Source organism: Lagopus muta, chromosome 9, assembly GCF_023343835.1.
Source record: "Lagopus muta isolate bLagMut1 chromosome 9, bLagMut1 primary, whole genome shotgun sequence".
NCBI classification, from domain to species: domain Eukaryota; kingdom Metazoa; phylum Chordata; class Aves; order Galliformes; family Phasianidae; genus Lagopus; species Lagopus muta.
In genome coordinates, this window is record NC_064441.1 from 17,606,791 (window position 1) to 17,628,700 (window position 21,910).

Here is a 21,910-nt window from a genome sequence, read left to right on the forward strand (position 1 = left end):
AGGGACTCTACCCGAAGTGTAGTGACAGGACAAGAGGTAATGGCTGTAAACTGGAAGATGGTAGGTTTATATCAGGCATAAAAAATAAATTCTTTGCTTGGAGGGCATTAAAGAACTCTAACAGGCTGCCCAGAATAGCTTCAGATGTCCCATTCCTGCAAATGTTCAAGGCCAGGATGAATGGGGCCATGGGCAGCCTGAACTAGTGGGAGGTGTCCTTGCCCACGGCAGAGTGTTGGAACAAGACAGGCTTTAGGGTCCCTTCCAACCAAAACCATTCTATGACTCCCTGATCCCAAAATCCAAATGAGGTTCCTGCTACTGCCTGCCAAGAAAGATTTTGTAGCCTTCATTTCCTATCCACAAAGAATATGTGGCCCCAAACTAAAACATGCTTTTAAGACATGAAATTATTCATACAAAAGGATTCCCATTTTCTACTTCCATACTTCTGAAATACAAATGGATTTACAATCATTTTTAACATAAGATTCTAGTTGACGTTAAATTTTGCAGCTTTGTTTCCTAGCTCTATTGTGCTCTGGCAGCAGTCACAGATCCAGGCACATTTTGAAGACTTTATTTCTAATTGGTGGCATTGAATTCACAAACTGCCCTATTATCCAGACCCTATTTAAAAGCTGCTGGCATTCTCTTTACTCTTAAAGAGCTTATGTGGGTTCTGCAGAATGGCCAAGATTTATATTCCCAGCAGTAGCTGAAATTGAAAAGAACAGGGCAGATTTACATCAACAGAGGCATTGGCTTGCATGTCTTGCAGATGTTTAATGCAGCTCTCAGGAACATTTTACTTTCTTCAGCAAATAAGCCCACCATTACAGTAATAGCTCAATATGGCCGACAGACATCAATTCCCCTGAAATCTTGAAGAATTGTTTCTTAAATCTATTTCATAAGACAGTCAATATGCTAAAAAAAAGCCGAGCTCTTCGTGAAAAGTGAAATTGATCTTTTTTCAAAATCATGTAAATCGTACACATTTGTTTTACCTATCAACAGTCGTTCCAAAATACACCCCCAGAGTTGTGTAAATAGAAGAACAGTTTTTGATTATGTAGAGAAGAGGTACAGTGAGGACTGACAAATCCACAGTAGAGGTCTCCTGCAGTCTTAGGTGTGGAGTTGTGAGTACGGTCATTTTCCATAACAAATTACCAACATAAATTTCATTAATTATCAGCCATAATAATATATATTTTTAAAATATTAGACATTAAGTGAGGAGCTGGATGAAAGAATTTTAGGACAACATTTAAAGTTCATCACTCTATGTAAAGGTTGTACCATGTATATCTAAAACAGAAGAAGAAAATAGAATTTAACGAGTGAAGCATAAAAAGAGATTACTAGAGTAAGTTCTTCCATTTTAATGCACATTTCAGTAGCAAAAACTTTAGTTTTTGTAAGCTTTGGTATCCTAGTCCAAAACCAAGTTGGATTTATGAAAAAATACAACAGAGTGATTCCCATTCTATTCGCTAACTGTGATAGACTGAGTTAATTTTAATTGTGTGCTCTCCTTTAATAATGTGCTCTCCTATTTCATGTCATTTGCCAAAATTCCACATAATTAACATTATCCTCTCCTCAAAACGAGCACCTCTTCTTGGGCTGTACTTTTGCCCACTGCCATTTGTTCTGCTTTGTGTACTGGCCAGGAAAGGTTTCAATGTAAGACCACACTTTTTCTTACTGCCTACTAAGCATTACTCCACAGCACGAAAATCCATTAGCCTCACAGAAATGCATGACCTGAGGTCTTTCTTTGAACACAGTCGTCAACATGGCAGAATAAACAGATGTGCATCCCAAGGCCTAGTGTATTTCAATATTTAATTATGAACTTCCTGAAACTCATGTATTATATCTAGCATTCTCAGAGCAAAATGAAAAATTCTTTTGCTTTTTTTTTCCTCCCCATCACTGTGTGATAGAAAACTGCCATTTTCTATCAAAAGACAAAGTATTTTGCTTTTGAATAAGAACACTGCTATACAGTGTACGTTAACAGCTGCACTGTGACAATACTGCAGTCAAGTAGGTGTTTGCAAACTGCAGTTTGTACACAAAGTGTGAGCTGCTTTTCTAGCCTTAAAACCTGTAATGTGCAATACTTATATTCACAATAGGTTTAAAAATATGGATGGCTTAATTACAGCCTTAAATGGTGAGACTGTTTTATCATACTGACAGAAACAGCACACAAAAGGCCTGATTATTCCTGTAAATGCAGTATGTCTTTATGCTGTCATGTTGTAATTTCAATGTGTCTTAATAAATTAGATCCATAGTTTGTTCACAATTAAATAATTCTATTATAATCAAGTTTGTTGCTAAATTGCATCAAGCAAGCCTGTCAGTTCAGTAACACTTTATGGCTACAGTTAGTGCACTGTGTTTATTTTTTAACTATGAAAAACTGCTTTAACTGCTCAGTTGCAGTTTTTTATGTAATGGTTCATTAAAAGCAGGCATTTCTAGGCTTTTCTATTGCCAAGAAATCAAAATGTGGAAAGTAAAGCAATCAAAAACCAGTACTTCCCGAACTGCAGACATCCAGAAACCATGGCACCAAAGTAGGAATAAGCAGCTGATGCCCACAGATAAATCACTTCATATTTATCTCTTAATGTGCATTGTGAAGATGTTGGTACCAACTTTGTGAAGTTCTTCAAGCACCTTTCTGAATGCTCCAACGTCATCCTGCTTTACTTGAAAGATAAGCCACTCAGCAGTCCTAGTAAAATCACCCAAGTAACAACAGATTTTGCTCATGGGCAACTTTTTCTAAACAGTTATGCATGTTTTATAAAAACTCTGGTGGCATAATTGATAAATCACAGTGCACAATATAAATATTAATAACTCATAAGTAAGAAAACAAATGTGCCTGTTCACTTTCAAGGTAATTCAATTCAGATCTTAATTGGGAATTTTTGTTTTAGGTTTCCTTTTGGTTTCAGAGTTCCCAGAGTATTGCAGAAAACTAGGCAATTTAACAGTCCTTAATCCAGCTTTCTAGATGTATTTAAAAACTCTCTATGGACATTTTCACTCTGCGAGAAATTCAGCTGACATGGGGCCATTCCCAAGGTAAGCTTTAAGTCAGTAGTACTTATTTCATGGTGCTACAACAGCCTGGCTCATCTTAAGTCTTTGGAAAAGAGCAAGCTAGTATGAACAACCTTCGAAACAATATTCCATGATAATGAAACTATCACGGTGCATTAAAATGAAAAACATAATGTGGAATACATAGAAACATATCAATAATTTTAAGAAAATGCAATTAGTTAAATTGTACAATACTTTCTGTGGGCAGTTCAGTTTCTCCTTAACGGATACAGAAAGTTTACAGAGGCACAGAGCAGTCACTGCATTTCACACTGTACTACAGAAATCATTAACGCACAAATCTAGGTCAATTTATAGAAAATACTTCAGAGTCAGGCTAAAGGAATATTTGCATGTCATAAAGCAAGTTCTTGCCAGCCACTGTGTTTTGTTTTTCAATATTTTGTTATTGCCAATGATAGCACAGTTGCAATAAAAACATATCTCTACTATGCTCCTATGAACTGGAATCTCAAAGAGTTTTTTCAGCATTTGTCAGCATTGCTGACTCATCCTTATGCTAACAAAGGCTGTTTTGAAAAACAGCCCGATGCTGAACAGAAAATTATCAAAATAGCACTTAAAGATGGAAAATGGCAAATAAGTCATCTTAGATAAGACAGAGCTAAAATGTAAAAGACTCGAGGTGCTGCAGAAGTTTTTTGAGTCCCGGAATGATTTCATCCTAGTTGCTAAATTAACATGATTCATTTACCATTTCTCTCTTACTGGCTCTGATGTAGTTTGCAGCTTTCTTTCTTTAGTCTTATCAAAGATTATGTATGCATAGATCAGTGCAGGTTTGCATACCAGTTTTAAGGAAGTTTAGAGCATGAAGAACTCTTCTGGACTTCAAACAAAGATGGGCAATAAAACTCTACAATAAAATAAGTTAACTTTCAGCAGGCATAATGTTAAAAAGTATGCTACTGACAAGCCTTGGGTTCTATACATATAAGTGAAGTACACAGCACATAGTGATGGCAAAAGCTTGCATCTTCCTCTCCCACTTAACTCTCCAGGACAGAGACAACTATGCACTTCCCATAAATATTCATTTGTTTTCTTTCTTTCTGAGCCTGTCGAGAAGGAGGACACTTATGGCTCTCATAATGTAAATGATTGTCTTCTCAGAACTAGATGTACACAGATAAACAATTTTGAAAAGTCAGCATATGAGAAGTTTTCACTCATAACTGCTGTAACTCAGCAGAAACAGCTAATTTAACTTAAGACAAGGTGCAGGGTCCAAATCCCTTTCACTTTGCTTTTTTACCACAAAATTATGTGTTTTTTTACACAATCAGCTCCTGCTCTGTCATGTCCTTTCATGATGTTTTAAAAAGTAAATGGCAATGAAGTGCTTCACCGAACAGTACTACTTTCTACAGGTAGAAGACCCCACTATATGTGGTCGGTGAATTAAATGCAAGTGCAGCCCTGCCTCGCACCTTCAGCGTGTCTCTGTATGTGCTGAGACAGAATGCATCATATTTGTATTTATCTAAATAACCTGCTTTCTCTATTTCCTATTATGGAAGTAATTGTATGAGGGTTTTCCACAATGAAAAACACTGCAGGCTTATTTTGGATTATTCAAAGCAATTTATCTCATCTTAAAAGAGAAACAGTGACTGTCTGTCTCTTTTGCTGATTTAGAATGACTCTGAACCATGCAGTGCAATCCTTGTTTTTTAAGGGGATCAATAGTGATTTTGCTTGTGGGCTGAAAGACAATCTTCAGAATGATAACATGGATATAAAACAATATAATTCTCATTGCAAACAAAAATAAGTTCATTAAAAATGTGGATACTTGGCTAAGATCCTTTCCCCGCTCAAAGAAATATTCCCATTCTGACTCAAAAGAAGGCAAAAGACCTCTTGGCTTGATTGTCCTTCAGCATTAGATCAAGTAACGTAACATCCATAGTACATAGAGTGTGAAAGACAATGTGAATTGGCCTGCATAATGTTATGTTTTCCACTCTTAACCAATGGCTTGTATGCCTTGGTTCATTATTCAAAGTATTATTTGTATTTAGTCCCATGAAGGCTAGAGAGAACAGTTACACAGAAGATGAGGGACAGAGTTCTCAATCTACTGACCTGAAATAAAGAGGGCAGTTACTGCAAAAATTTGATGATCAATGTTTCTCCTGAGGATGACAATGAGGAAAGGGGCACAAATTCAAACCTTCTCAATGGAGTTGTTAGCAGAGCTCAGGAATATTTTTGCATTGATAGGAAAAGAATTGAGACGACCTGATCTTTCGTTTGCTTGGTTTTTGTATCTCTCAGGAGAAATTCTGCCAGCGTTAAAATCATTCTCCCACTAACTTCAACAGTGCTCAATTTCTGAAATGCTGAATCTCATTACACTTTGATCTCTTTTGCAGTTCTGGTATGCACGCATCAAGGAAATTGACAAAAGCTAGACACAGCACTAGTGGCTGAAAGGAAACACGATCAAGGGCGTGAGTTAAGAATCTCACCAACTCCCCATTTTTCCTAGCCTGCTGTAAGGCTGCGGAGATCAGAAAGCTCAGAGCTGAACCAGAACCATACCACATGCAGTTATCTCCGGCGTGCCTGTTGTGCAACACAGCCATTTTCTGAAAACCTGTCATCTGTCCGTAAGATGAGTGCCAGGAAAGAATGAGTACATAAAGAACCCTAAAGATCAATCACCACAGACCTGAAGAAGATTAAAAAAATCACCAAAGTATATTTCGTGTGTTATTCTTTGATGGCCCAAATTTATATTTGGCTACCTAAATTGTCCACTTTTAGCACACCTATTCCTACTCGCTTAAGAAAATTAAATACTGGTTTAGGTGCCTTTTACTGACTTTGTTGACAAAGCCTCTTGTAATAGGTACTATGCCATGAATGGAGTCAAATAATTAAGTATGAGAGTTAAGTATTAAGTATTGGGGGGAGGGAAGGGGAATCAGTTTCTTCCACTCCACCTTTCCTCCTATTTCTTAAAACAAAGGCACTTTCAGTTCAAAGTCTGTTAGCTCTTATTAATACTTTCTTAACAGTTTAATAGTAAAGGGACACATACACACAGGCCTATGCACACTCTGTATAATAAGAAATTTCCTCACTGAAGTCCATCTGCTTTAGCATAGCAATTAGGGCTGGAAACCTTTAAAGTCACACTGAAAATAAATTCTCCAGAACTACCTTGGTCACCACAGCTATGTGGAAGATTCAGACACTTGCTGTGCATTACAGTTATGGATGCATTGCATCTCAGAGCTTCAGAGGCACTGCTCTTGTGTAGGTATATAAAATGGGACACAACCTCTTGTATTTGGCCAAGAACAGAGACTGCAACTTAGGTTTGTGCCACTCTTCCACATCACAGAGATGTGATTTAAAGAATTAAATTTGGAATGGTAATAAAGTCACATTCCTGGCCAGTGCCAGGAAAGAATGAGTAGTTTTGTGGGCTAGGTAAAGCCCAAAGCAGCTGGTATAATAAATTTTACTACTCTGCTGTAACAATGATAAATGATTTCACTGGTTTATGCTTCACCCTATTCCAAGGTCACAAGATTCCTCTCAGAAAAACAAGCCATGAATTGTGTTGCCATCATAAAGTGAACTCAGCAATGAAGTACGCTGCCACATTTTCCTCTGCTCTAGCTGTGCTTTGTACCAACCATTGAGCTGCCTTCCACAGTTATGTATGCAACCTGACCTGTAGCACTGCATATCAGTGCATTGCAGACTGTGACAAAACGTCCAACAGTTAGCTACAGCCTAATTCCCATTCTTTTCTTAAAAACAAACAAACAAAAAAACAACAAGAGCAGTTAATTTACTTTTGAAAATCTAGCCTTTACTTCTTTCCCTTTTGAGATCAAGGAGATTTTATTGGAATGCTGTCCAAATGGCTCTTGAATATCTCCACAGAAGGTGACGCCACAACTGCTCTGGGCGACCTGTTCCAGTGCCCCATCGCCCTTACCATAAAGGAGTTCTTATGCATGTTTGTAACTTCCCATGTTCAAGTTTTAGGTCACTGCTCCTTGTCCTATTACTACACACTACTCAAAAGAGCCTGGTCTCATCCATCTGCCTCCCGCCTCCCTTTAGATATTTGTAAACATTAAAGAATAAAAATGAAGAGTATGTATAGCTCGTCAGTAACATCAATGCTACTCTATTTCCAGTGTAAGGCTAATCACACACAATAATCAACTTGATAATGAAACACAGAATCACAAAGCATCCTCAGTTAGAAGGGACCCACAATGATCATCAGGGCCAACTTCTGGCTCTGCACAGGACCACCAAACCCGGACCCTATGTCTGAGAGTGGTATCCAAACTCTCCAGCAGCTCAGGGCCATGCCCACCACCCTCTGGAGAAGAACCTTTCCCTAACCCCCACCTGACACAACTCCATCCCGTTCTCTGCTGGCTCAGATTCAATTTGCTGTCAAGCAGAACACCTAGATTCCCTTATGTTGGGCTGCTCTCCTGCCTCTTGTCCCCCAGTCTGTACATATATTCTGAGCTGTCCCACCCCAGGTGCCAATTTGGCACTTGCACTTGTTCAACTTCATGTAGCTGGTGACTGCCCACATTTGTCAAGGTCTTTCTGCAAGGACTCAAACCTTGGGGAGACAACAGCTCATGCAGTTTAGTGTTGACCTCAAACTTAGCACATTCTCGAGTCCTGCATTCAGACAGATCAAGCCTTTCCTTCACAGATTTAGCACTTAGTCCTGTAGAAGGGAGTGTAATCTAGAAGGTTTAAAGAACATCACTGACTTTTTTTATCTTGCTTTCTAAATTTCTAAAATACCAAATAAAGCCACAGGAACCAAAGAGGATTTATACATCTCTTGTTTATGCCATCAACAAATGTACTTAAGTGTCTTTTTCTAGTTGGACTTGGGAGATGGCTGACATTGCAGAGCATCATGTGGGTACACACCTACTCCCCTGCAGAAACCATGCTATTGAAATCATGGGGCATTTGCAAGAAATGGAAAAAAAAACAGGAAGAGACTGCTATGAGTTGTACTATAGCAGCTTTGGTCCTGCCCTATGAGAATCTTTTCCATTTATTAGGAAGTCAGATCATATTAGAGATGCAATTAATTGCAAAAACATGAGCTTTATCTTACTGACACACAAACGCATATGACAGCTTGGTTAGAATGTATATTGTAGTTCAATTTTATTTGTACTTTGGAGTTCACATAAGAGAATGTTTCGTGAATAGGCTCATGAAAAAGTTACTCTCAAAAAATTCCCTACTGAAAGAATCAATTATTTATAAAATGCCACACTTAAAGCATGGTATACTTCCACCTCAAGTAGTTCAGGATATACTGTCTATTTTGTGATATAAGGAGGAAAAATAGAATCAGAAAGATAATAGCATTTCAGTACTTTCTGATTTATATCTTTTTTTAAAAAACAACAAACCAACTCTGGAAATGATATGGAGAAACTAAAGTGCGAATGAAGTAACTGCAGATGGTAACATTAGATGAAAAAGTTCTTTCACATGATCAGATACATCCCCTGAAAATGGAAAATTCTTGTTGACAGTCCATTTTCCAATGCTTCATCATGGCTAAGTTACAAGAGTTACACATAAACTTCTTTTACTGAGTGGACACAGTTACTCTCCCATTCTCAAGATACAGCAGAGAAACTGACTGCATTCAGCTTTCCAAGTCCAAATACAGTCATTCCAAAAGTAATACCTCCTATTTATCTCCATGAAAACTACAACAAAGAGCACAATAACACTATTTGATAGAGAAAATTCTCAGCTACAAAACACTTTTCTTCAATAGAGCCACTACCATTAGCTATGCATTTTCAGCAGTGATAAACAAGCCTGCATGGCTGTAGTCTGACTTTCACATTGCTCTCACCACTGCTCACATTCACTGTCTAGTCTCCATAAACCTTCAGCAAGCAATGATATATGCCAATAGGTGCAATCTTTTCAGCATGCAGAAATTCAGTGTCACCCTTTGCTTCATAAACACTTCCCATGTCAGACACCATTTTGTCAGACTGCCTCTCTGCTGCTATCTGTCACATGGCAGCAAAATGCAACAGAATACTGTTGGGAAAGTACAATCTCTATTGCCATACTGTCAGCATCTGCCACTGACATCATGGACCAACATCATCGAACAGGAAGCATTACTTTTGAAGTCAATATCACATTTTACATAAACTTTATAGTACCATTGATGATTTTAGATCTTTACTATAAAGCCATTTGAAATTCATCTTAGCACTCAGAACAGTATCTTCTGAGCTGACACTGGTTACTTGAGACTGTTAGTCTTAAGTATGATATAGTTCAAATGTATCCCTTTCTAGGCACCAAGATTTCATATCACATACAGCAGAAACTGTTTCCAAACTGGTTAATGGATATGAAAAGCAAGTACTATGATCATCCCATGGTTTATCACCACATTCTTCTGATAATCAAGACACAAATGGACTTTTAATAGGCATTCTTAAGGTAAATTAGCAAAGCTACCACTCCTATATCTACATCTTTGATACAGTGTGGGCCAAAATACATGAATAAGCTTGCTTACGTAAAATACCAACTTGATGAGATGTGTCTTCTTTTATTCAAATAATTCCTATCTTGTTTAAAATTGATAAATATTTCAAAGACAACTCTTATCTCTTTAATAATAATTTCCTTACAATATACTCTTCATAAAAATGAGAAATTACAGCATAGCAGATGAAAGTGAAAATCCATACATTAGACTTAAAAAATATTAAAAATTGCTTCCCACATGTCAGCATATTCTGTAGTGAAGAAGACTTCTATCACTTCCATTATGCTGATACAGCAGATTGTTTTTTTTTAAAATGATAAATGGAAAACTTCTATGGAACTACATGTAATGTCAGGACTCCAAGATTCTCCACTAACAATGGATATAAACCTCTACTTAGTGTTTAATATGACTCCACTAAAGAACTTACTGAAATGAATAATTCAGCCAACCTAACTAATTTAACTTCCTCTGTGGAGCCCAGTAAAGTCTCACAACAGTTGGAATTTCAAACGTAACTGAAGAAGTCTTCTGATTTCCCCAAACAATTGCATCAGTATTTGAGTTGTTCTCTGCGATTCTAAAGCAGATGGATATATGGGTGGGATACAGATAAGAAAAAAGCCACAAGTACCTGATCCAGTTTCCAGTGGAACTCTGCAGGGCGGAAGGTGTCAGCCTGATCAAAGTCTTTACGCAGCAGAAAGACTAATCGGCAGTTGTGCACGTACAAGGCATAGTGATGTCGGTTCATCTCTGAAAGAGGTGCGGGAAGATTAGTGAGCTGAACTATCGTCAACACTTTTGTTTAGGTTAAAGTGTTTCAAAGCAATACACAGCTAAAAGATAAAAAACCCAACAAATCAAAATTGTGTTTTTTCCAATATTGTGCATCATTATGATTCTAGTGAAAGCTATCTAATATCTCCCAGAACTATGCCATATTCATTTTATGGAAGCATTATGTCCAAGTTAATAAACAAGACCCAAATCAATATTCAACTTAACTACTTATAGAGCTTCACCAAATATTTTATGCCTTTCTCCTCAACAGAAAGACTCACCTGTCTTGTCAGAGTTGCAGAGAATAGTCTCCTTCTCTGCTCTTAGTCCTGGGCTAGGTCCATGTTTCATCCACAAAGAGATGGTGAATTGATCAGTTAAATTCTTTGGGACTATTCCATCTGGGATTTTGGCTCCTTGTTTTCCATCAAATTTAAAAATCATGTCATTATTATCCATGAGAAGCCCAGCCGTCCAGTTAGTTGTTGCACTGGGAGATGGTAAGAGATCAATGGCACCTGAGGATGCTCCTGCAAACGGTATGTAATTAATAGCACAATGAGAGACTAATGAAAAGGCTGTACAGATGAATTTACCATGGGTGTGGGGCCTGATTCACATGTTTATATTATTTTCACATCCCAAATGGTCCTGCAAGCTTCACTGTCAAATTACATGCACGTTATTTAGTAGCAAGCATGCTAAACCAGTAAAAGCAGTAGGTGAAACATACTGCACAGTGACTACAGAAAACATTCTCTTAGAAGTTTCTCATTATTTTCTAAAATTCATTAGTGACATTTCTTCAGTTATTTCAAGAAGCGCTAAGACTAAAACAAAGTTCTATACTTCCAACAGGAAGGCTTTACATCCTCTTTGCTGTCTGCACAGAGATATGTAGTACACGGGGGTGATGTATTGCCAAATTCAGTACAGTGGATATGAATGTAGAACAAGTGCCCTGATGTCTAACAGACAGAAATGGATTCTCGTATTGTTGGTATGAATATCATTGCATACAGAATGTTCACTGTATAATTAGTATCACTTTAATGCTGGATTGTGTCAGGGTGCAGTAGCTCCATGTATTCTTGCCTAATGATAAATACAGGACTTCAGTGGTACTCAGAACTCAGATTAGCCCCTCTCCAGAATGTAAATCATTAGTAAGTGGTCCCTAGTTAAATGCATTTATTTGGTAGAATTAACTGGGGGGGGGGGGGAACCCTTGAGTCTGTCACACATTGTTATTTATTATTGTTGGATGACAAGGTAGAAAAAACACTTCCTAAAATGCTTTGAGGCACAATACTAATAAGTCCTTGACTTTAAATGATTTGGTTGCAATTTAATCAGTAAAACTGCCCACCCTTTACTGTCAAAAGTAAGTACGCATCACTGAATTACTGAAAGGCAGAGATGAGCGATCAGTCACATAAAAATAAGTGAATTTTAATGCACGGTCCTCAGCACCTGAATCCTCTGCATTTCTAACTGACTAATTAAGAACTGAGCACAGGATTTATAAACTGGATCCTCAGTTACAGAGAGACAATCTTGCTTTTTACATGGCACAAACGAATACTTGTCTCTGATCATTCAATTCTGCACTCTCTGCAATCACACAATACTTCACTGATGAAAAAAATGCAGGGTTTTCTTCCTTCACTAAGAATTTATTTATTCAACCATAAGATAAAATAAGATCATTTCTAGAAGAAAGCTGTTTTCCATAAATAATTTATTTAACTTGCTTTCATAAGATTACCTGTTATCTCTACAGTAAGGATGGCAACAAAAGCCAAGCATCGAAATGTAAATCTTTCCAAATGCAATTCTGGTGAAAAGTCCACTTTCATTTTAACCTTTTTATCAAAGTCCTATTATCAATTTCTACCTTGCCTATACTTCTCTATGAAGAAATGGAAACCTTGGACAAAAAAAATGCTCTTTCATCAGTAAGACTTTCCCCACTTCCTTTACATATACTTTTTACATTCCATTTTTTCAACTGCTTTACATCCCATTCCTTCACAGATATGCTAAGCTAAAACTGGAAGTTCAGCAGTATAGTTAGATTCTGTCCACTAGCTCATACACTGCCTGCAGCTACTACAATGCCATTGTCAGACCTGTGGAAATGTACTGACCATTCTGTTTTTAACCTATTTAGGACTATACATGGTACAGCCAGCCACTGAATTAAAGTTAGACATTGGGGAAAAATCCAGTTTATTCAGTAGAAAAATAGAAAAACTTGAAATTCAAGGTGCTAGTCCTTAACTGTTAGCCGGTAAAGTAATGTTAATAAGGAGCTGCTCAGAGTGTTCGTGCCATTTGCAGTACAGGTCTGTAACAGGCATAAAGCAATGTTCTTTTTGCTACCAACATTAAGTTCTTAAAGTCAGCGAAAGCACTTGACTTAAGCTATAATGTATTTATTTTTATTTAGAACACTAACATTTTATGAAATCCAGTTCAGGGTCTGATCTCATAGTTTTGTTCAACCTCTCAATTTTAACATCATGAATGTGATGATGCATACAAATGGTAATGGGCTTTCTCTCCTTTTTTTTTTTTTTCTTAGGGCCTTAGTTGGACAGAGATACAGGATTAAACTAAGCAATTTTCAGATTGAAAATATTTTGACATTATGTGAATTCTGTTATTCATGTTTACCTCTTTTCTCAGTCTCCACAAGTGTTTCTTAAATACTTTCCCTCAAATGGTTGCCCATAATTTCCTTTATTTTTGTTTGCTTTTGCTCTGGCACAGTACTTAGCAGCAGAGCAGAAAGCTGAGTGAGGAAGACTTAAAACACGGGATAGATTCAATTATGAAATCCTATGGTCTTCTTTTGATGGCCAGTTTATATGTGAAATCTCAATATACTGTCACAAAAACAGAATTAGTACCAAAGGAAAAAAAAAAAAAAGTGAAAGATGTAGGATAAGAAAATAGGAAAAAATAAAGAAAGGAAGAGCAGGAGTTGAATAAAAGAAGAAGTAGTGAAGCAGGAAAAAGGCATGAAAAAAAAGTGAAAATAAATGGATGTGAATAGGGCACTAGTTAATCATCAGTTCCTTGATTTTTGTTGCTACAATCAAAGATGGACCAGCTGAGCTAAATGCATATATTGCATGCTTACAAGTCACAAGGATTTGGCACTTTTTCTGTAAAAAGATTGTTATATTGACTGACAGCCATGTTCATACCACATAGTTTCTGCAGAGATTTTTCTGAGTAGGTTTCACGATCACAGCCCTTTCCAATATAGTTGGTCTGCAATTCAATTGTTGTATGTATTGATGAAACTGGGCCATCACACGTTTCCAGATGAATACTGGGAAACAACGGTATGCTGCCAGAACCAGGCTTGTATTCAATACGTTTGTTCCAATCTGGAAAAGTACAACAACAAAAAATTCAAGAGAGATTAAAAAAGGGAAAGGAATTATGTAATTTTAGATGACATACTGCTATCGAATGCCCCTGGCTAAGATAAGAATCGTTTCTTTTATTAATATCCTATAAATTTGGTTTTGCCTCACCATCAGGCTCTATTAAGTAATACCACTAAATCACACAAACACAAGTTACATATTCTGACATAAGTGCTAATTGGTCTGGGTCTCCAATGTCCATGCCGATATGACATCCTGCAAGCTAGCTCTACTGAGATGAAGCTGTTGGCTTCACTGAATTTGGTTAGATTTCATAGTTCGAGATAAGAAGAAATATCTCTAAGGACCTGCAAGAGGCATCAGTCTTATTGGACTGTGTCCAAAAGCTAATATAACATGTCTATAGTGCTACCTGTTGTCTTTCAATTTTGTTAGGTATCCATGACTGAAAGTTGCACCTCAAAAGACTACTCATGCATTCAGCTAGGTCTGGCCAAGCTCTGCTTGTGCAGATGTTTCACAGCCGACAGAACGTTGAACAATCACCTGCCTTAGGCAACCTGGACATGGTATACATACCACTGTTTCTCAACTGAAGCATTTAATTTTTAAAATCCAATTAACTACAACTTGCTTCAGAGAAATCCTAAACAAGCATCATTAGTTAAAAACATGAATTTTTGACTATTTCCTGTTCATATTTTTCAGCCAACTGTAGCCAGTCTACTAAAGAACATAAATGACAGTGCCACCCTAATACAGAGATGTAAACAGTTAATTATTTTGAAGTCACAAAACTATTCATCTTTGCTACCAGAGTGTACCATCTGTGTACCTGTAAAATTTCCCACCAGAATTACTCTTGCATACATAGTTAAAGTTCCTCTAATTTTAGGTAAAAGAGGAGTCTATAAATGGAAAAAAAAAAAAAACAAACACCCACAAAACAACTAGGTCCTGGCAGTCAATTGAATCTCTTAAAGCAAATGTACAGAGACAAATCTCTATGAATTCAGTAAGTGAAAAAGTTTGGTGTTTTTCAAGAGACTTAGTTTTCAGAACTAAGTTTGAAGAAGAGTGCTCTATAAATGCCATAACTAAATCTGGCAGTTCAGGCAAAAACTTTGAAATGCAGAGCAATTGCTAGCCCAGAGTACAGACAAAAAAGATGATATGCTGACAATCTGCATCTGCATTGGGACTCTCATATTTTCTTTGTGGCTTTTAATACAAATGGTGATGACAAAGCATTTTGCTTCTATGAGGAAGCTGAGACTTCAAAGAACATTCTGTAGATATTAGCACTATTTTTACTAGAATTTTTAGGACATCCCTGACTAAAAGACAGCTATGACTACTTTATCGCCTGTGCATATACCAGCTGAGCTACTATTGCAGTACTAATTTACAGGTAGTAATATTCCATATAAAGTGAGATTTGATCTGCACTGTTGCATACATTTCTCTTTACTGTCAACATAGACAGTTCCCACTGAATTTCAAGAATCATAACGTATATCATTACAACAACAGATTTATCTTTCTAATCCATTTTTGAAAGTTGAAATTAACATTTCTGCAATCAAATGAGAGCAGGAAATTATTTCAAATACTTAAGGTAAAAATAAAACAGCTTGTTTTGAACATACGCTAATAATGTAAGAATTAACAGGAATTATTGCTTTTTCTAATCTCTTATTCACTAGTAAAGCATTATATTCCTCACCAATAAGAAAAATAATAGTCAAATCTGTATCTCAGCAGCTTTCAGATTTCAGACACTTTCTTGTTTCTCCATTATAATTAATTAAATGGCTCTCATGCAAAATATTATTGAGAAATGTAACTAAATTACTCACTGTAAGTTATCTACATGCAAATGCACATGCAACTGCAGATACATGAAGAATGCTTCATATAAAATACAATAAATAAAACGCTTCAACTCATATGGAAGAATAATGGTCCTCTATTACTGCTATATGGGTGTCCCTTGAATTGGAAGAGTTGTTTCATTTCCCAGTATTACCTTTCTACTTGTTAAAAATGATGACTTGTGACCAGGAATCGTAAGCCCTGAATGTTCTAAATTACCTGCATTTTTCGCAGCTCTAAATTGTAAAACATCAACTACACTTGAACTGATGTCTTTGTACCTTGGTCTCCTGCAGCATCACAGATCGATCCAAAATCCTAAGTCTCACTTGAACATCTTTCACTGATGGAAAGAGGCTTCAGCGTATATTTACGAAGACAGCCAAGGACTACCCCAAACCACACACAAAGCCTTACCAGGCAGGCATGGGGCAATACCTGGGATACCTTAAAGTTAGTAACACCTTTGCAACTGTCTTATTTATATAGTAACTGTCCCCATGGCATTTCAGCGTCCCAGAGGCACTGAGCTTGAGGCCAGCATCTTCTGTGTCTGACTACTAGTGAAGTTAGTAGTGTTGTAGTGTTGAAAAGGGCATAGAGTCAGAACTAGCAAAAAGAACCACTGGCAGTGTGAAGAGGTTTTTTTCTTTGTTTTTTTTTTTATTAAATGAGAAAAAAGGATTTGTGAGAAAGACCCAAATCTTTCATTTAACATTGAATGTGGCAAAGTTGGTCATTTTATTTTCTCCTAAAACTGCATCCTCTATTGAATACATTCAAAAGACCAGTATTTTGAACTGGATCTTAAAATGTGACTCACGTCCATGCTTTTCAAACAGGCAGAAGTATCCCCATCTGAAACAGCAGGTTGTGCTTGATTAACTAAACTCAAACAGTATTGTTTCTCCTTTGGCACAAGCTAATGTACAGCATTACCACATTACAGTACAAATTTAGGGAGGTAAACACTGACTCCCCAGTGTGGGGGGAAGGGGAAAGCCAATGGGAAAAACTTGATTAAAATCAGCCCTGCTTAGCCTGGCAAAAGACAGTCTTCACTTGGATTTTTTTATTCAACAGGCCTTACAGAATTCTCTAAAGAGAAGGCAAAAATGGGTTACTCTGAAAAAGCAAAGCTTGTGGAACACAGGGAATCCATCTAGCAAGGATCCTTATGAATCTACCTTGGGATTGCTTGACTTCTCTACTCCTGATCTTGATGCAAAACTATATTAATTACTGTTGCTGATGAAGAAACTGGAAGGTAATCCTACACTGAAAGTCAATGTGGGAACAGAATATACTGAGCGCAGGACAAGATGACCTTGGTAACTGTTAAAGAAACGTTGCTTTATGGTTATGATACAAAGTACCAGTTCGTGGTCAGGAACTTCTTCAGTAAACTTGTGCATCAGTACTAAAAGAAGGAAACATGGAAAAAGAGCTAATTCTGTTAGGTTAATAGTACACCTGTGAACCACCAGTCTGATATGGCCAGGCAAAAAAAGAGTAAAAGACATAAAAAAAAAACCACCACTTATCTGGAACATTCATGTGTATTTAACCATAAGACATAAGCAGAATTAGCTGAGGAAGTGCAGTTCTAGCTTAAAAATGAGGTTGAAACAGATCTGTCTGCTTTGTCTAAGTATGTCTGGTAGGTAAACAGCAGAACCATGCCAGAACAAGTACTGAAAAGGAGTATGAACTCACATAACCTGTGAGCCCCACGACTAGAGCTACTCAGCAATTCAATTAATTTTCAAATGTCTAGAAAAGATGAGACTAGGTATTCTACTAAAGACTGTGATTCAATTTAACAGCTCAGTGTGAGCATTTCATTATAATTACCCTAGTTTAATGACACATACACAGCAGCTCCAAGATTAGAGTAGCATAAAGTCATAAAGCAATAATTTTCATTTCAAAAAAAATGGGCAAATATCTACAGCTAAAACAACACAAGCATTACATTTTAAACTGCCAGGTGCATGCATGGAATGAGATTGGAAGTCAATTTATATTTACTGAAGAAAACATTTAGTTGTGATGACTTTTTTTTGTTGTATTTTTTTTATCTTAGTTTTTAAAGTTGTTCCTCAGGACTAGGAATAGTTTTCTGATTTTATTCTGTGAGGTTTCTGTACCTGACCAGCCTCTTTCATGCAAAGTCTACTATAAATAGTATGTGAAGTATGTGTACTCACAAATGTTCTAACATCCCTCTGCTACTAAAAGAGAAGGTCCTGCCCTCCTCTGAACAAAAGATTGTATTTCAGCAGGAGAAGCAAGCTGATGTGACCTTCATATGGTCTCTGAATGACTAGCTCACCTGAAAGAGATTATACGAATGTGCCTTTGGTGGCAGAAAAGCCATAGTTCACCACCTTAATAAACCACACATGCCTTACAAATGGAACACACAATATCTTTATAAAAATTTCTGACAAGTATCAATCTATTAGGTAATTTAATGGAAGTTTCTACTTCCAAAGTACTTTTAAGTAAACACCAAAAACAAAGTGAAATTGAGGATGTTTATGGAACGTGTTACTCTGCTAAAATACATTGTGCACAAAACTCAGATAATTAGGTACAGCTTTTGTTCTGTTGTCTTTGCTATACATTGACCTCCCCAAGATAGCCACTGGGGACTGACTGGGCTGGGCACTGGTTGGTGTAATGTAACAAATTTCATGGATAGAACAAAAACTGAGAAAACCAAAAACCAACCTAAAGCCATCATTCAGCGGCAATAATTAGCAACAGATAAGTTACATAAAACAGAATTGTGAACAAATAAACTCTGAGAGTAAATAAATCAACATTGTGATCAACAGCAATTAAACATATAATATTTATAATCAATTACAAACTAATTTGCTAACATGCTCTGGTCAGATCTGCTGTTATCTCAACCCTTTGTTGGCCCCATGCTGAGTGACGAAAAAGACAGCTGTGGTTTCATCTGGCAGGCAGCTCAGCACCACGCAGCCATTCACCCGCTCTCCCTCCCCAGAGGAATGGGGGAGAGAATTGGGGAAAAAAAAAAATAGAACATGAGTGTTCAGATTATGACAGCTGTTACAGGAAAACAAACAGAAGGAGAAATGAAAAGAATGCACAGAACTAGTGATAATGCAGTGCAATTGCTCTCCACTAGCTGATCACTGTCCAGCTGAATCCTGAGCAGCCTCCAACCCTCTCCTGCCAACTCCTGTGATCTGGGATGTCCCTTTGGCCACCTTGGGACAGCCGTCCTGGCTGTGTCCCATCACAACATTTTCTACACCACCAACTCCTCTCTGGCAGACAGCACAGGAAACTGGGAAGTTCTTGATGTAACGCAACTACTACTCAGCAACACCTGAAACACTGGTGTGCTATCAATGTTATTCTCATCCTAAATCCAAAGCACAGCACCATATCAGCTACAGAGACTCCAATCCTTGCCACAACCAGGACACTTATTCAACCTTTCCCTGTCTGTTTTGGAAAAGCCAGAATCCTCCAACACTTTCTTGAGGCATCCTGTTGTTTGTTTTAGTGGAGGTTTTTGTCTTTTTGTTGTGCCTCCCTTTGTTTGTGCATTTTATGCCATTATAACTACATTTCATCTGAAATCAGTAAGTTTTAGGAACAACCTGACCTCAATTCTGGCTTGACTTCCAGTAATTGAGCAAAACTTAGGTTGTTATATTACTCTGCTCTTTATTTATTTATTTATCTATTGTGGCTAAACTCTTCTTCTATGCTTTTCTAGTACATTATTTAGCACACTATCTTACTTCATTTATTTCTGCTAACCCAACTGTGGGAGAATGATTCCTTCAGTTCCATGGAACTGGTCCTACAAGTAATAAAAGATAATTCACTACTATGGTATTATTAACAGGTTAAATGAACATGATCTAAGTTACAAATTTGTGATTCTTATTTCACCTATGACCTGATGCTTTTTATAAAAGTGCTATACATGTATTTATTTCTGTGTTGCTACACGTTTCTTTCTCCTGAACTGATTTAGACAGCTATAGCTTTATAGCAGTCAATATCAATATGACAGTAAAAGTACTGCAGCAAAAACAATCGTTCTGGAAGCAAATCAAAAAATGCACACTGTTACTTGAGTAGTAAGTGCTCACCTGGGCAATCAGCAACTGGTTGAAGTTTAACAAGAGCAAGTGCCACATTCTGTGCCTGGGATAGGGCATCAGGGAAGTAAAAACACTCTTAAATATTTTCCATTCTTAGTCTCCCTCCAGATTTCTTCTCTAAGTGATGGAAATACTATCAGTAGACTTTTCTTAGTTGATTTCTTTCTATCAGCACTTAGTCTTTACAGATATTGGTTCAAAATGAAAAACACCATCAAACATGTGACTATCTTCACATTTAGAAATAAGTAGGTTTTTAAAAACTGTATCTATAAAACAAATGAAGAAATTTCTGAAAGAATTATGCTGCATCTTTCTTTCAAACAATAATTACTGACCTGATAGTTAAGAACTAATGTCTCACACCCAATTATTTATTTAAGTATCTTACACCCAGAGAAGACAAATACCATCCACTTGCACCATGTGTCAATCAACCCAGAGACTTGCCAGCAAAATGAAGTAGTCACCTTGCTAACAGACAGAAAGATACAATTCCACAGGCAAGGAATAAGCTCAAGCAGAAAATATCTGAACTATCTGATATTTTTGCCCTGCCTATAATAAAGAGCTATCATAAAACTTTATCAGACAGAATAAAGACAGAGTGCATTTGTGCTAGTTTACTACAGAACTACTAAGTCCAAATTCAAGCAAAATGAATACTAGAAAAACACATCCTTCCTTACTAGAGACACTTTAGTCAAGCTGCTTTAAACTACCACATTGTGCTTTTTTTTGTTGTTGTATTTTTAAGAGGTTGCTTCCAGCTAACAACTTGGCAGCCTGTCATAGTGGTTGCTTTAACATACAGCCTTACTTCTAGGAGGAAAAAAAAAAACAAAAAAAAACCAAAAAAAAAAACCAGTTGTATGCCTAAAATAGAAGTTTAATTCCAGATTTTCATTAGAATCACAAACCCCACATAATTGAAGATAAACCAAAGCATCCATAAACGAAAATAAAACCAACTTTATTTGAGGTTGTTTGTAAGTGTATGTACTTGATATGACCACGAATGATCACCTGAAGTATATTTGATACGTGATCTCTTATATAGCTATGACAATAGTTGGCAATATAAACATATCATTACTGATACCTCTTGGCAAAAATTATTCAGTCACTAAAATTCCCTTGGGCAAATGAAAAGTCAGCAACTTTCCAATAGGAATTCTAAGAGAAAATGTGTACCAGTGATTAGACATGACTCCACAAAACTGAAACATTTCCAAAGTGTAGAGACCATATTATTAATATGGTATAAATCAAGAGCTTGTGTTATAAAATGTGGAAATACTTAGTAGTGTTATATTTTTATAAAAATGCTTTTTGAAATATTTGATGGAGGTGGAGGCATCCATGAAAAAATAAAATGTGGTTCTGTTTTAAATAAAGACTGTGAAAATGGAATTATGACATTTCAGATGTACGTCATTGTGAACTCTTCTAGACAAGAGGTGGTCTCAATTTACAAATTAAACACTTTTTTCCCTAAGTGTCAGTTCTACATATTCACCTGCAAGTGCAATAGTGAAAATGATTCTTTCCTTCTGGATTATTCTCTTTAAAAATTACAATTTTGAAGGTCAGATTAGTCCTGAATGAAATCTCCATAATATGGTTGCATGAATTGTATGATTTTTCCTTAATTCAGCCTTCCTTTTCATCTTAATTCCCTCTACTCTGCATCTTCCCACTTCATCACTAGCTGGGCTTTTCCTCATTTTAGATGGTAGACTGCAGCTTCTTAGAACTGTTTTTCAAAAATAAATTCCTACTGAACTCTCTCAATATGATGACAGTAATCAAAATAAACTTTGCCTTTTGTACCCATTGCAGATGGAACAAGCCTTCACTCATGCATTTGTGCATACAGATGAAAGCGGATTCAAGGAGAAAGACAAGCCAGAATAATTTTTTAACCTTTCAGTATATTTAGACAGACTTAGAAAATATTGTGTATGCATTTGCTTGCTAGC

General features: G+C 36.8%; 1 protein-coding gene across 3 annotated transcripts in view; it reads right to left on the minus strand.

Annotated features, from left to right (window-relative positions):
- The window catches only part of CLSTN2 (calsyntenin 2), a 298,618-nt gene that overhangs the window by 43,986 nt on the left and 232,722 nt on the right, over window positions 1-21,910 (minus strand). For all 3 annotated transcript variants that reach the window (XM_048954383.1, XM_048954385.1, XM_048954386.1), the window contains 3 exons: window positions 13,705-13,890; window positions 10,771-11,019; window positions 10,341-10,462 (listed from right to left, as the gene is read on the minus strand). In XM_048954383.1, the coding sequence (XP_048810340.1) occupies window positions 10,341-10,462; window positions 10,771-11,019; window positions 13,705-13,890 (557 nt within the window). The remainder of the gene's footprint in view (window positions 1-10,340; window positions 10,463-10,770; window positions 11,020-13,704; window positions 13,891-21,910) is intronic.